Source organism: Vicia villosa, linkage group LG3 (genome assembly GCF_029867415.1).
Source record: "Vicia villosa cultivar HV-30 ecotype Madison, WI linkage group LG3, Vvil1.0, whole genome shotgun sequence".
Lineage (NCBI taxonomy): Eukaryota > Viridiplantae > Streptophyta > Magnoliopsida > Fabales > Fabaceae > Vicia > Vicia villosa.
The window spans coordinates 56,823,880-56,841,884 of record NC_081182.1 but is presented as its reverse complement, the minus strand read 5'-3'; the positions used below and the strand labels follow the sequence as shown (position 1 = coordinate 56,841,884).

General features: G+C 25.4%; 1 protein-coding gene across 1 annotated transcript; it reads left to right on the top strand.

The window, feature by feature from the left end:
• Positions 1-3,375: 3,375 nt before the first annotated feature.
• On the top strand, positions 3,376-4,146 carry LOC131658112 (uncharacterized). The gene has a single exon (XM_058927446.1). The coding sequence runs from the start codon at positions 3,376-3,378 to the stop codon at positions 4,144-4,146; it is 771 nt and encodes a 256-aa protein (XP_058783429.1).
• Positions 4,147-18,005: the final 13,859 nt, after the last annotated feature.

Sequence of the window (18,005 nt, the reverse complement as noted above, 5' to 3'; positions counted from 1 at the left end):
TCATCTAATAATGTTTAAATTTTGTTCATTTTATTTTCTTGTTAAGTTATGCTAAGCAATATTCATGTTAAGTTATGTTAATTTTGCAATAATGTAATGCTAGTTTTTTTTATCTAGTACAATGTTAAGATAAAAATATCAATAATATTCAAAAACATTTGGTACAAAACCAAAGTAATGTCAGCAAGGTACGATCATTGGGCCCTCCAAGGAACTTTCCAAATGTGTGTACACACGATTTCATATCAGCCTGAGTTACCACCTTTGTATCAGCTATAGTAGGAACCTTTGTATCATTTGAAGAAACCTCGGTATAATTATGTGGAGGAACCTCTACATCATCAGCAATAGCCGCATAAGGCTCGACATCAATACCTCTAGCTCGTCCAACTCTACCACCTCTATGATGCATAGTGCGAGATAATCGAGACTGCTCGATCCTATTGCAGTTAGAATCTACGGGGGCGATTCTACCCTCCCTAAGGTGAAACGACTCTCCGTCATCTCCGCCGCCTCCACCCGAGCTTTCTGGAGGTGCTCTCTCTACTCTATCAATCACTCTAAGAACTATTTTGTTGTCTCTTCCTCTAGTCCTCACTAAAACATAAAAGTGAACTATCAATTTTTTAAAAATTTTGGAAATTAACATGATTATATCGGCATTTTTAAAAAATATGGTAACCAACATGCATTTATACCGAATTTTTTGAAACGTCTAAGTGTATGTATGTATTTTTACCGGACTTTTCAAAAGTGCTGATAAAAATGCATGTTAATTACCGAATTTTCAAAAAATGCCTATATAAATGCATTTGAAATATGCAATTTTACTGGACATTTCAAAAGTGTCGATAATAATGCATGTTTTTTTCCATAAAAATCAGATATCTTAATCTTATATATAAATGCAAGGTTGTCATGATGGCAACCCTAGCCATGTGTCATCATGAAAACAACTCTTGACAACTTTTGACACATGTCACTCTAATATCAATCTTAATTCTACTTTTTTAAAATTGATTTTACATTAATAATTATTAATAAAAACTCTAATTATAAGTACAAACTCTAATTATTCAAACTCTATATTAATATAAATAAAAATAGTTATTATAATATTTATAATAATAATATTAAACCACCAGTATTAATAATAATTATATAATATCTAACTAATAATAATATTAAAAATGTTAATAATAATAATAATAATAATAATAATAATAATAATAATATATTCAATTAGACTATTATATCTTATTACTCTAATTCTCATTTTTTATAAAAAAATCTTTAATTCTCCAATAATAATAATAATTATTATTATAAATATATATTTAATTTAAATATAAATATCAAATAAGTTTTGTTTTAAAAAAATTGTCAAATAAATATGTTATAAATTTTTTATAATTTATATCTCATTTAACATTTTTTAATGTATTAAATCTCATTGCAATGTTAAAAAATTATGCTTTTTTAATTATTCTCTTTTATTTATTTTGTTTAATAATAAAATTATAATTTTTATATAATCATGAATTAATTAGTTTTTCTAAATAATAAATAAAAATAAAAAATATAAAAAGATTAATAAAATTTATATAACTATATAATATGCAAATATCTAAAAACAAATATTAAAAAATGTATATAATTAATTTATGATAGATAATAAATAAAAAATATAAATACAATATATATATATATATATATATATATATATATATATATATATATATATATATATATATATATATATATATATATATATATATATATATATATATATATATATATATATATATATATATATCCCATTTAACATTCCTTAATGTATTAAATCCCATTGCAATGTTAAAAAATTATGCTTTTTTAATTATTCTCTTTTATTTATTTTGTTTAATAATAAAATTATAATTTTTATATAATCATGAATTACTTAGTTTTTCTAAATAATAAATATAAATATAAAATATAAAAAGATTAATAAAATTGATATAATTATATAATATCCAAATATCTAAAAACAAATATTAAAAATGTATATAACTAATTTATGATAGATAATAAATAAAAAATATAAATACAATTTATATATACATATATATTGGTTCGCATTCAGTCATAACAACGAAACAATTTTCATTTTTTTGAATGTTTTGTCATCTAATATAATTCTTATCGATTTGATGAATTAGACACTGTAATTATCACATTTTTTTCCTAACCACACATTAATCCTAACCACACATTAATGTTAAATTTTTTGAAATTTTTTTATCATCTACTACAATATTGAATCAAGGGATTAGTCCCTGAAGTTAACTTATATTTTTTTGGTAGGTACGTACTTTGAAGACAATTTAAAAAAAATGAATCGTGAAAAATAGTGGGTTAAAAGATGAATGTTATATTCAAGAGCACTTACATGATATGATAATGATCTCTTTCACCTCAGTCAGAGGTCTTAGGTTCGAATTCAATCATAACCACGAAACAATTTTCATTTTTTTGAATGTTTTGTCATCTAATATAATTCTCATCGATTTGATGGATTAGTCACTGTAATTATCCCATTTTTTTCCTATTATTTTCTCTTAGTTTTTTTTCTTCCACTCATTCATTTTACCTTATAATTTTTTATAGGTACAAATTTTTATAGATTTATTTAAAAAAACGAGTTATAAAAAATGGATGTTATATTGAAGAATACTTGCATGATATGATAAAGATCTCTTTCAACTTAATCGTATATTTTTTATTCAAAATAAATCCTAACCACACATCAATGTTAAATTTTTTGAGAAAATTTAATCATCTACTACAATATCGGATCAAAGGATTAGACCCTGAAATTAACTAATATTTTTTCTATTATTATTTTTTAATAATTCATTTTACCATTTAGTTTTTCTTTTTTAGTGATTACATTATTATTAGAAAATATAATTATTTATCACAGACTAATCTGTACTATATATAATTAATCAATAACCATGTAATTTTTTTTAACGTTCCACTATTATCCCACCTCTGCTATATATTTCTTCATGCTAGCATAAGAATTAAACTTTTGAATGTTAGGATGAAACTATTTTAAGATCATATCTTCATCTTCCTTTTCTCTTATATTTTGTTTTCATTTCATTAAAAAAATCACATTATATCATAATAAAACTACGGTAATATTCTTTTCATCTTACTCACACGCTTTTCCTTTTTCAATCTATGTTTTACTTATTTTCTTACAATTGATTTTTTTTATATTAAAAATATGATTAATAAGTTATTAAGAGCAAATTATACAAACTTACTGTGGCTTGGCATCAAGTCTGCAGATCTATCAAACATGGAGGAATGAATATCATCAACATGGGCATTTGGAATCAAGTTACTTTGCTTAAGTGCCTATGGAATATATCTATGAAGCTGGATAATTTGTGGGTGAAGTGGGTGCATCTATACTACCTGAAGAGGCAGACTGTGTGGAATGCTCCTATTCCTTCCAATTGCTCCTGGATCATGCGGGCTATATTTGATAGGAGAAGCGATGTCCACGAACACCAACAAACTTGGCAGATGATGCAGGCCAAGGGTAAGTTTACTATGAAAACCATGTATGACAAACTGATCCCTGATGTTCCTACTGTGAGCTGGAGTAGGCTTATTCAGCATAACCAAGAGAGGCCTAGAGCAATTGTGAGCTTATGGTTAGCTTGTCAGGATCGAATGGCAACCAAAGTTAGGCTAAAAAGAATCAGATTGTTACAAAATGATCTATGCAGTTTCTGCAATGAGGCTCCTGAGGATTTTAATCACTTACTCATTGACTGTAGGATTGGTTCTGAGGTGTGGAAGAATGTGATCCAATGGCTGCAAGTGAGGCATACCCCGTGTAACTGGCAGGAGGAACTCAACTGGCTAGTTAATAGTACTCGTGGGAAGGGTTTTATGCAAACCATGATCAAGCTCTCGATTGCTGAAACTGTGTATGGGCTGTGGATATACAGAAATACCAATATTTTTGATAGGGATAAAGTGGATAGTACTCATACTGTAGTTAGGAAAATTGTTGATATGATAGTGCAAAGAGGTTGGATGAAAGTCAAGTATAGAAGCAAATTGGCTTTACTCATGTTATAGTTTGTTTTAGGATGGCAACTAATTGATTGCCTGGCTGTTTTGTTTCTTTGATATATATATATATTCACTCTTTTATTTCAAAAAAAAAAAAAAATTATACAAACTTACACGTGCATCGCACGGGCAAACTACTAGTATATATAAATGGAAGGTTGTCAAGATGGCAACCCTAACCACGTGTCATCATGATAGCCATTCCCTAGTCAGGTGTCATCATAATAGTCATTCTTAACAAAAACCCTAATGTGTCATTTACTAAATTGACCCTATAGTAAAAATAAATAATAATAATGATAATAATAATATTAAATATATAATAATAATATAATATTTTAACAATACTAATAATAATAATAATATAATATATATAATAAATAAATAAATAATAATAACAACAATATTAATAATAATAATAATAACAATAATAATAAAAATAAGAAATATATTTATTAATTTTTAATTTATATCTCAAGTATCATTCATAAAAGCATTTTACTACCTTTATAACTCCTATTATCATAGAATGTTACTATTTTTTTATTTAAAAAATTAGTAATAATAGTAATAATATAATATTTAGATACCACTATAAAAATAAAAATTATATATATATATATATATATATATATATATATATATATATATATATATATATATATATATATATATATATATATATATATATATATATATATATATATATATATATATATATATATATATATATATATATAACCAACAATAACAATAATAATAATAATAATACAATATTTTGACAATACTATTAATAATAATAATATTTTAATATATATATATATATATATATATATATATAAAATAAAATTTATTAAATTGGCACTATATTAATAATTAATAATAATAATAACAATAATCTTAATCTTAATCTTAATCTCTTTTAATATTAATCTAAGGTTGTCATGATGACAATCCTAGATAAAACCATAATTTTAGGCTCAGGTGGCATTCTCATAGCAACTTTCACCAACCTTAATTCTATTTTACTTCTCATTTTTAAGATTGAAAATTTTAAATTTTATAAAATTGATTCTAAGAAAGAAATTTATAAAATTAAATTAAAATATCTCATTTCAGATCATATCATGTATTTATATAAAGAGACCTAATGAAAGATTTTTTTTAATTAAGATACTTAATATTTAAAAACTCATAAAATTCATTTGAATTTTTAACAAATTAATAAAATAAAAACTTTTGAGATTTAAATTTTAAAAATTATGAATATTATATAATCTTTTAATTTATAATAAATTGCTAAGACAAATTGTTTTAGTCTAAAATATTTTAATTCAATATAAAGTTATAATAGTCTTTGACATAATATTTAATTTAGTCTTATTTTTTCCTATATATTTGTTAAGGAAAAATTACAAAAATATATACTACTATATAAAATAAAATTTAAATAATATATATACTTACAAGTCTTTAAAATAAAGACAACGCATTAAAATATGAAATACATAACTCAATAAAAAATACTAATATTCTTATGTTTTAATTTTATTTCTAACTTTAAATATTAATCTAATTCTAATACTAATAATATATTTTTCTTTGAAGTCTTATTTCTTATTTCCCCTTGCATTTTTGTATAAAGTTATTCATAATTGAATTTAAATATTGAAACATTGAAAAAATATTTTTAACACCGTATAGTCTAAATTATTTTAATTCCAATATAATATAAAATTATAGTAGTCTTTGATATACTAAATAAAATTATAATACTATTTGATATCCTATTTCTTTTGGCTTTATTTTCGGTCATATTTTTATTAAGGAATGATTTAATAAAATAGGCATTTCTATATAAACTATAATTTTAGGTAATATATAGATTTAAAAATTCTTATAAAAAACAATATATATATATATATATATATATATATATATATATATATATATATATATATATATATATATATATATATATATATTTCATAACTTTCTATCATTATTAGTATTCTTTCAGTTTTTAATCTTCATTAAAAATACCATAAAAATAATATTTTAATAGGTCCTTTGTTTAATACTTATTATTACTTATCACTATCAGTTATTATTTTGACAAATAATAACTATTAACTTTTTCAGTTAAGAATATAAAAAAATATACTTTAATGTGCATTTTATACTATTCAATCACTCTTTAATTTAAATTCTATGCATTCCTAATAAATACATAAATAAATGTTCTTCAATCTTTTTTTTTTCATTTCTCTTTTACAAACTTTCTTGTTCATTTTTCTCAATTGACAATGCTAACTGAATATAATTTTAGGTAATATATAGATTTAAAAGTTCTTATAAAACAGACAATATAATTCTAAGAGTAATAATGTATTTTGGTTTGAATTACTATAAATATATATATATATATATATATATATATATATATATATATATATATATATATATATATATATATATATATATATATATATATCAATTTTTTTTCTATTCCATAACTTTCTACCATCATTGGTTTTTTTTTCAGTTTTTAACCTTCATTAAAGATACCATAAAAATATTATTTTAATAGGTCATTTATGCAATACTTATTATTATTTATCAGTTACTATTTTGATAAATAATGGGTTAACTATTAACTTTTTCGGTTAAGAAAATAAAAAAATATACTTTAATAAGCATTTTTTTACCATTCAACCCCTCTTTATTTAATTATAATTCTATGCATTCATTATAAATAGCAAAAGTAATGATCTTCAATCATATTCTATTTTTCATTTCCCTTTTAAAAATTTTCTCCTTCATTTTTCTCAATTAACAATGCTAGCTGGGAATTGGTCTAATATATTATTTGAATTTACATTCTCCTTCATATAGTTAAAAGAAGAATAAGAAATTTATGTAATTTTGATGATTTATTTTCTTTCTACTTTATATACTTCAATTTTATTATCTCATGTATGTGATTTAAATAGTTAAAATTTCATTATTTTTTGAAAATTTTCAGATTGAGTCACATTTTTTACCGAGAAAAGTGAGTTGATAAATCAAATTTGATTATAAGATTAAAATTTGGATTGACAAAGGCTAAGTGAGAATTAGGCTAATATATTATTTAAGTTCACTTTTTCTTTTCTGTAATTAATTGGAAGAATAAAAAAAGGTATGGAATTTCTTTATTTTTTCAGGTTGAGTCACATATTTTGTCAGACGATAAAGAGATGTTGAATCCTAACTTTTATTGAGAAAAAGTGAGCTGATAAATCACATATGATTATAAGATTGAACTTTGGATTGAAAAAGGCTAAGGGAGAATTAGGCTAATTTATTATTTGAGTTCATTTTTTTTTTCTTTTCTATAAATAATTAGAAGAATAAAAAAGGTATGAAATTTCAAGTGTATTCAATTTATTGTCTTTATTTTTCATTTAACTTTTTTATTATATATTAAATAGGAGATTTGATCCATTATAATTTTTTTTTTCAGGTTGAGTCACATATTTTGTCCGATAACAATGAAACATTTAGCTACCATTGATTTGTACATATTTTAATATTAAATTTAAAAACAATTAAATATATTTAAATTTTATATCTAAAATTTGAATATTAATTGTTATTTATAATAAACCATTTTTTCTATTTTACAAAATATAATTTATCTTGACGCATTGTTTGATTTTGTACACATTTTAATATAAAAATTTAAAAACAATTTAATATATTAAAATTTTATATCTATAAATAATATGCAATTTCGATATTTTTCCTATTAGATAAAGGTTATGAGTAAAATATTTCACTTTAAATTTAAACAATAATAAAAAATTGAACAAATTGATCTCAATATTATAATATATCTCTGTCATTATGTTTTTCTTTGCAAACATGTTATTCTATAATTTAATTTATGTATATAATATTTTAACTCTTCAATGCTATAATAATGTTTGAAACCTTCGATAACTATATTTTATTATTATCATTAATATTTTTCTACACAATCGTTAAATTTTGTAATTTCAAACACTATTAAAATATTTAAAGAGTCATACTTTTTACTCTAAATTCTTACATTTGAACTAAATATCATCACAGTTTATTCTGAAAAAATGTAACAATTTTTGTTAAAACAATTAATCAGAATATAGGTTTTTTAAATAAACTAATTATTTTGCTCTATTGATTTTTTTAATATACACTTTATTTAAAATCCATCTATTACTTTTTAAAACTTTTAATTAACAATTTAAATTCATTTAATTCTCATATAAACCATAATAAATGTAAAAGAATTGATTGTCTTTAAAAATAAAAAGTAATATTTAAATATAACTAAATAATATTATCTATTAACAATATATATGAATTTAGAAATTTTTGTTACAATTTCTTTATCAAGCATAAATGATATCATATTATTATAAAATGAAGTTAAATAAAATATTTATCTTATTTTAAAATACTCATTCAATTATTATATATATGTAAACAGTCGCGCGTCGCGCGGATAACTTTCTAGTAAATCCTAAATTGCATGTAAAAACCCTTAAATTTAATGAAAAAAACGACTTGTAAATATCCGGTAGAATGTTCAAAATTCCGGTAAGAAAGTTAACTTTTCCAAAATCTCCGAAAAATAACAAATAAATAGTGGAAGTTGTATTTTTAACATAAAAGATATTATAATAAAAATACTAGTAAAGAGGGGTGTAAGGTTTAACTCAATGGGTGGCAGGAAAAATCCTTCATAACCAACAGTGCTAAAAAAAATTAGAACGATGTCAATTGGTAGATGATTTTAAAATGCCTAAGACGAATATGTCTTTATATTCTACGCCCTACATTTAGTCACCATACACCACAAATATTTTTATTTTAAGTTCACCCCACATATATTATTTTCTAATATTTTTGCATGTAAAAATATAAATAACTGGATATAACGTATGAGATTATTCATTGATACCAATTGTCAAAGTTACCATTCTTGCATTTTAAACAAACCTTTTTTAAAAATTAAATTAAATCAATTCAATTATTAAATCATCTAATAATAATTATGTATATAAAATTTAAAACCATTCAAGAATTTTATTTTTCTATCTATTATCATATATTTTAAATAACTTGTTATAATTGAAATAAAATGATATGACAGTATCAAATCATTTAAAAATTTAATAAAACTTCATAAATTTATAAATTTCTTCTACTTAATCATAACTCTCAATTCAATAGTTGAATTGATTTAATCCATATTTTTTTGAAAAACCATTAAAAATATGTAAGAATGTTAAACTGTTTTGGTTTCCTTCTTACATATTGCACATAAAATTGATGATATATTTATTTTTAATGGCGTGTCACTTATGAAACATGACATGTCATCATATAGAAATCCTTGTGGAACTATAGAATCATTTCGTAGATAGGAGAAATCATTACACACAAATAGAATCATATAATCATTTGTACTTCTGCTAGAATGGGAACTCAAAGGTTTGTTGCTATATAATCATTTTGTTGCTATCTTTGAAGGTTTATTGCTTCATCTTGCACTGAAATACAAATAAAATAGGAATCATTAGAACTCAGGGGAGAGCAATCAGAGTTAGTATAGAAAAGAAAATGATTATAGTTTTCACAAAGAGTGGAAACGTGGTTGAGAAGGTGAAGTATTATATTAAGGCAAGGCAGACAAATTAGTGGTCCAGAATAAAAGGAAATGGGCAGATGAGAAGCAATGGTTGGATTTGCCTCGAGATTATAACGATACTCGAGTACACTTAACATCTTATTGGTAAGTGTCACGCCCTAGTCTATTGGAATAAGGTCACATGTAAGAACAATCGTGTGAGGCATCTCAATACTAGAACTCATTGTGCTTGTTTCTAAGATCACCCGTGTCAAATTCCAAGTCTTTCCCACGTTTCCGAGCAATGAACCAGACACGTAAAGTATATCCTAACGATTTTAAAGGCTTCCCGTTGTTGCACCACAACAAGGCTTGGGGAAATTATTATGGGCCAATCATAGGCCGAAAGGAGATAGGCCCAATCATCAGTCCAAAATTACTCCACTAAGGCGTTGAAGTATAAAACAATAGTGATCTAGAGTCCCACACAGGTGGACTACTACGTATGTTTTTGGAGTAACGATATTCAATTAAAATAATTTGAAATTTCTTAATTGAATTAGGACTTACATATTTTTTTTTTTATAAGCTAGGACTTACATACTTAAAGTATTGATCTATATTTTCATCAACCACAAAAAATAATTAAATAGGATTTTGAGTTTCAAACCCTAGAAAAGTAGTAATTTATCTATTCTTAAAGCATAGTTGTTAATGATTCTCCTCCCCCTTTTCTTCTTCTTCTTCAACTTTTCCTCTTTATTATTGTGTTGGGTGCAATATAAGCCCAAGTTGTCACTCACGGTTCCTCATTTCTCACGTAAGAATTATGTAGGACCCATGATGGCATATATGGATTAAGTTTTGTTCAAAAGAAAGTGGCTGGCACTAAACCGAAATTAGATCCTCTCTGTTATTGGAGGAATGCATTGTAAAGCGACCAAAATAAAATCTAATATATCTTCACTCAAAGCCACCAACGTTAGTGCATCATATTAAAATGGTGGTAGGGAGGGAATGTTGTAAAGATCTGCCACAAACTCATTCTTATCTACATGTTTGAAGCAAAATCATAACTTCCATACATATCACTGTAAAGTGGGTAAAAGATTAGGCCCACAACCACACATTCCTTCCTTTCTTTATCCGTTGGGCCATATTAGAGAATCCTATTCTAGCCTCTCTTTTACTATGTATATCCGTATAGTTCCAAATCCTTACACCGTCATAGGAATGAATTGGGATGTATGGGTATTGTTAGAACACTATTCTTTATATAAATCTAACAAAATATCTCTCAATTTGGACGAATTTTCTGATTCCTAATTGATATACGTATAATATTTGTTCCAGATTGGACCCAATCCTTATATGTATGCATGAAAGATTGAAAGCAAACTACCCGAATCTCTAGAAGGAACTGCCAATAGAAAGAACATGCCCTAAAGGCACATAAGTTCATATATGAGCGGCCCTCTATGATAGATAAGATTGAGAGAATCACAAAATTTCATGATATGTCTTTTATGAGAGCTGTTTTGCAATTAAGACTCTATGAATGTGTTCGATTAAAAAAATACTAAGTATGCAATACAAATATTTAAAGTATTAGATCATTTTTTAAAACTTTTTATAGATAATAAACCAGACAAATAAAATAAAGTAAAATTTATTATGTTATATTTATAAATGTATAATTGAGGGAGAAATACTCGTATAGATATGAACCTAAATTTATATTTTTAGAAACAATCAATAAAAAGTAAAAAAAAATTGAAATTTATTTAAAAAATTTAGACTGAAAGTCCATTTTAGTCTCTCACAAAAACTGCAGAGGTCAGATTAGTCCCTAGAAAAAAATTCTCTATTAAATCCCTTATAAAATTTAACCGAGTCATGTTAGTTCCTCTATTAATATTTTTTCTAAACTGGTTTTTTTCTTACTTTTGAACCGTGACTGGACTGCTAATGAAGACTCATTTTAGTCCCTCACAAACAAAAGAGAGTCCAAATTAGTCCATAAGAAAAAAATCTCTATTTAATCTTTAAACTGAGTCATGTTAGTCCCTCCTTAATTTTTTTCAAACGATTTTTTCCTATTTTTAAACCGTGACTAGACTTGACAAGATAGGCTTGCTTTCAGAAATTGAGTACGGGTCAGAAGTTAAGTTCCTTTGCACATGGTCTTTAGAGTCAGAGTTTCCACCAGAAATTAGGTTATCTAGTATACCTTATTATTCATTGAATACTTTGTTATGATCAAAACCTAAGAAATATGGTATAAACCAAATTTCTTCCAACATATCATGTGTATTATTTTCGTCACAAGTATTATTTACAAAAGTAAGAAACTAGCCTAAATCACCCCAGAAGCAGAACTAAATCTTCCCAAATGATCATTAACAACTAAAACAATACCAAAACCTAATACACAAGAATATATAATACAAAAAACCGCAGTCACCCACCCATAAGCCTGATAATAAACTCAACAAAAAAAGAACATCGTGTATCGCGATGATTTATCTACAATCCCTTCACAAATAATTTCAAATCAACACTCGTAAAATAGGAGTCCGGTCACGGTTTAAAAATAGAAAAAAATCGCTTGAAAAAATATTAAAAGAGGGACTAACATGACTCAATTAAATTTTGTAATGGATTAAATAGGGACTTTTTTTCTTACGGACTGATTTGGACTCTCATTTTTGTGAGGGACTAAAATGGGTCTTCACTAACAGTCCAGTTACGGTTCAAAAGTAAGAAAAAAATTGGTTTGAAAAATATTAGTAGAGGGACTAACATGACTCGGTTAAATTTTGTAAGAGATTTAATAGGGAATTTTTTTTTTCAGGGACTAATCTAACTTCTGAAGTTTTTGCGAGGGAATAAAATGGACCTTCGCTCTAAAATTTAATTTCGTTTTTAATTGCCATGATGGGGTGATTGGTTTAATGGAGGAGATAGACAATTTTATTTTAACTTTTTAATTAATAAAAAAAATATGATTGGATGAGTGTAAATTCATGTGTTATGGTTGTGTCCATATAAGTATTTTCCTAATTAAGGATGTGAATAAGAAGAGAGATATGGGTATATACTTTTTTAAAAGAAAATAAAATGGCATTATCATATTTTATATGACTTGTATTAGAGACAAAAGAGTATTTTTATATCAAAAATATTGATAGAGAAAGATGAAAAAGAGCAAAATATTTTTAATAAAAAACAAATAGATATTTTTTATTTTAAATAACTTGTACTAGAGACAAAAGTGTATTTTTATATTTTTCTTGTCGAAAATATTAATAGAAGAGGAAAAGAGAGTATATATTTTTAATAAAAATAAAAAACATATTTTTGTTTTATATATATATATATATATATATATATATATATATATATATATATATATATATATATATATATATATATATATATGTTACACTCGCTCAATATTTCACATCGGATAATTATTTTTTAAAATCAACCGTTGGATTGAAACATATTATCATATAGATCATATGTATAAAGTTTGAGAATAATCTATAATGATTTACTATGTCATCAATATACACAAAGATTAACGTCAAAATGGACTTTCATATAGCATTAATTTTGATGTAATTCGATGACATAGTAAACCATTATAGATTAATCTCAAACTTTATACGTATGATCTATATGATATTATGTTTCGATCCAACGGTTGATTTTAAAAAATATTTATTTGAAATGAAATTAGGAGCGAGTGTAACTCGTGGTGTAACTTTCCGGGTGTAATTTGATCTCTCCTCTCTCTCTCTCTGACGAAGGTGTTGTCTGGGGGAAGTTTGATTTTTGTCGCACGTACGATAAATGGATTGGTGTTGCCCTCCAACTAATCGGTCGGAGGAGTTTGTTGTGCTACCACTCCTATTTAGAGGGACCCAAATGAATGTGGGTTAGTGTCTCATGTGTGTTTAAGGCTTTGTTATTATCCAACAAAGAGGAATATGGTTTATATGTGAGAGACAAAAAGAAAAAGTAGAGAGAATAGTGAAATCCCGCGATCCCATTTTAACACATAGTAGTTCCACGAAATCGGAGATTGCGCAGAATCCAACGGTCAGATTATCCTGAAATTTTATCAGTGTTCATGACTCATAGGAGTACATTTTGAACGGTGGAGATTGGATTATGAGCTTTTTAAGTCCGTCAGTCGAGTCCATCTTTGAGGTGTGAATTTCTTGGTGTTTTTGGATTGTTTTATTTCTCTTGATTCATGTTGTATTTCAAGATCGATTATAGATCTTGATGATGTTTATGTATGCCTCTAATTATTGTTAGAGAGAATTTTGTTTGTACCCATTGCTGATTATAGTGGGGATATTAAGTGGCATACGGGTCTTGTGATTTTTTACTCATAATTAACCGAGGTTTTTCCACACTAAAATTATGTTGTGTTTTTTTATTTTATTTTTTTTGACAAAAAAATTATGTTGTGTTGTTTTGTTTGTTTTTGTTGATTGTCTTTAAGCTGCATTTAATATTTAAGAGAGTGTGTTATTGAAATATTCCGTTAGGTTGTGAACTTTTTCCTAATAAAAATTCATTTTTTAAAAATAAAATAAAATATATTTCATTTAGGTTTTAATTATCAACCAATGATATATCACCGAAATTTTATTCAAAATTTCAAAAATACCATCACATTTTATTTTACATCGGTGGAATATTTGACCAATGTAAATTTATTAATAAATCTTAATTTTGGTGTACTGTATATATATTTAAGAAACTAAATTTTCAAAATGATTTGGTTTACATTACACATAGACTTTATGCACACCACATAATGAAATAATTGAAACGACAAAGAAAAATCTAGCATTAGGTCTAATATGATTTGAATTATCAACCACAAATCCCTTAAAGCAGTAAAGAACCGACCAGGCGATGTAGTTTGGTGGAAAACTAATCCTTTTAAGGAAGCAAATGGTGGTTAACAATTATAGATATTGCAATTAGTAAATGTTTGAGGTCTACCAACATTATCAAAACCGTCATGATAATAGATTGTATTTATCTAACAATCCTTAATAAAGAAATTTCTATGTGTTGCCTTTTTCATGCAAGCATGTGCCACCAATTAGTGCTGCTATTATCACTAAAAAGAATTATGTTACCTTACCCATCTCCTAATTATGTCTCTTGTGATAAATCTTCTCCACACACATTTCATCTCAATAATGGATAACAACGAGTTCTGTACTACCATATCTCTATTAAAAATGTCTGTAATTGCATATGTGTCTGAAACTTATACAAATATTTGTGATTAGGTTTAAATTTTTTTTAATTGTTATAGATGTCGACGTGTCAGTGTCGTATTTATGGTGTTTGTGCTTCATGAATATGAGTACTTGGATGAACATGCAGCGATGTTAAAGTCTTTTGGAAGAAAATTTTATTGTTTATTACATTTCTTTTCAGCTCGAAGAATTAATTTCTGCAATTGTACGCCGAGAACGAGAATATCATTTTATAAAAAAATTATGGATAAGCACTTATATAGTTATCAATGTAGCTAGGGTAGGGTCTCTTCACTCATGCATATATTGATTAGTCCTTGTTAGTTGCGGAGTCAACAAGCGATGAAGTAAAGAAATCATTGACTTGTGTGTGTGAAAAAGAAAGAACAGCACTATCACTAAGTAAAAGTGAATCATTTATTTGATTCTGAAAGTGTACTAAAATTATGCAATATTCACCAATGGGTCATCAAGACCTCTAAAAAGCTGATATAATTTTGTTGGGTTTCTTGGTAGTTTGGGCCCCTCAAAAAAATGATCATTCTGTTTTTTCAGTTTGTGTTGTTACGGTTCATGACAGTGTCACATGCTTTTAGGGGCAAAATTGCATCTAAAGATTAGTAAAGATTTATGGCTATTAAGATGTGATAGTGAGGTCAATTCCAATAATGAAAATTTTCAAGTTAGTGAGTGCATTGCAAGGATGTCGAAAATTGGATGCTGACTTTGTAATTTGTTCCTCAATTTGTGGACATAGTTGCTCTGATCTGATTACTCCAACTATGCCCTCTGTCATACACTTTCTTTGGCTGTTTTTTTTTTATGTGGGCTCAACTTTTGATAGTGTTGGTGGCTATTCATTTGTATCATTCTATCATCCTATAGTGAAAAGGTCTTAAAATTTAGTTTAGAGTTAATCCAATTTTGAAGACAATATCATATGTGTGTTTATAAATTCGGTTTAAGGTAGACATTTAATAATCTCTCTTTATGTTTAGGATCAGGCATCTAAAATAGGATTGGATTGACTAGATATTCGATGGTCAAATATATCTTAAAATGAGTTTCATGCAACCTAATTTAGAGAAAATATTTCTTAGAGTGCAAGTCAAAAAATTGGTAATGAAAATTTACCTCCAAATATATTTATAAGACTAAATTAAGAAATTGTTCGCTTTACTATTTCATAGTAGATCTACGATGATGATGATGATGACGACGACCGAAGTTGGTTGAATACTTCATAGGATTGCATTGTTACTCTATAAGATGATGGTGTATATGCAAGAACTTTAACGTTCAAGTAAAAAAGACGATTTTAAGAAAATCAATAGTGGAATGAGAATAGAGAATGTATTTTTCACCAAATATTAAGGACCTTTAGTAGTAAAGAGATCAAGGTTTTAAGATAGTTTTGTAGTTGCTGCATTTTCGGTGCGATGTGAGGATCATTGTCTACTTTTTAGAATATGGTGAGGATCGTTGTCTACTTTTAAGAAGATAGTGAATTAGTCACATGAACTGAACTGATCTAGTATATCAATGAAATATGGTAATGCTTGTATAAGGGAGATCATAGAGCCTTGTGAATTGGACATTACGTCAATCTAGGATAATTAGTACTCCATCTAGTCTTTATATTAAAAGGAAAATCTTACTTCATTAAAGAATCTGTGTTAATATGCAGGGCCGGCCCTGTGCATGTGCAACAAGAGCCACAGCACAGTGCATGTGCAACAAGAGCCACAGCACAGGGCCTCATAAAATGAAGGGCCTCCAATAAAAGTTTTAATCTGAATATTAATAATTTGTTTTGGTGATTGTACTGCATTGATTATAAAAAAGCAACATATTCCTCATTAGTCCTATAATAAAATTTATTACTATAAGTGTATCTGTTTTTGGGCCCACTAATGTGATTGCCATTTTATACGCAATTTAGAAATCGGTACTACCATTATACCAATATTAATAATGAACAGCTAATTTAGGGACAGTTTGTTTCATCTTTAAAAAAATGGATTTTTTCTTTGTATTTTTGAAAATAGATTTTCGAAAATCGTTTTTCAAAATATTACAAGTTTTTTTATATTCGTTTTTTCTAAAATAAAACATTAATTTTGACATCTTATAACATAAACATACATAATTGAAGACCAAAACTTAGTCAAAATCATAATTTTTACAAAAAGTTGTATTTCAAAAATGATTTTTAAGAAAATCTATTTGAAATAGCTTCAAAATTAAGTGATTTTTTGAAATTTTGATATCCAAATTTTTTGACCATAAATAGATGAAATACCTAAAATCACATTTTAAGAATAACTATTCAAACAAAATTTTCATTTGAAGCTTTTATAAAAAGTTTCTTTGTAAAAAAGTTTTTCACAAAATTTGGTAACACTATAAAAATCATTTTTATTTAAAGCCAAAACAAACGGGCCCTTAATAGAGATTTCTTGACAAATCTGTTCCTTCCCAATTTAGTTAAAAATAATAGTAATGTTAATAATTAGAATTATCTCTTTTTTGGTTGTATAAATTAGGATTGTCCTTTTATTAAACGAATTAATTTTGTATCAACTATACTTTATGATAGAGCTTTAACTGACCACGTTTTAATATTTAACTTCAATTTTATTATTTCTAACTTTAGTTACTATTCTATGATTTTATATACACTTTGTTTATTTAATATTTTTTTAAACTTTTACATTCAATATCAATGCAACTGTCTTTAGAGATTTAAATATTTAAATATATAGATAATAATAAAATAAATATTTTTTATTTAAATGTTAAAATTAAAATGTATTTAACTAAAAAAATTATAATTTTTTAATAAAAATTAAAATATAAATTAAGAAAACATTATAGTTATTAATGGTATTTATTATTGATATTGTTTATGATTT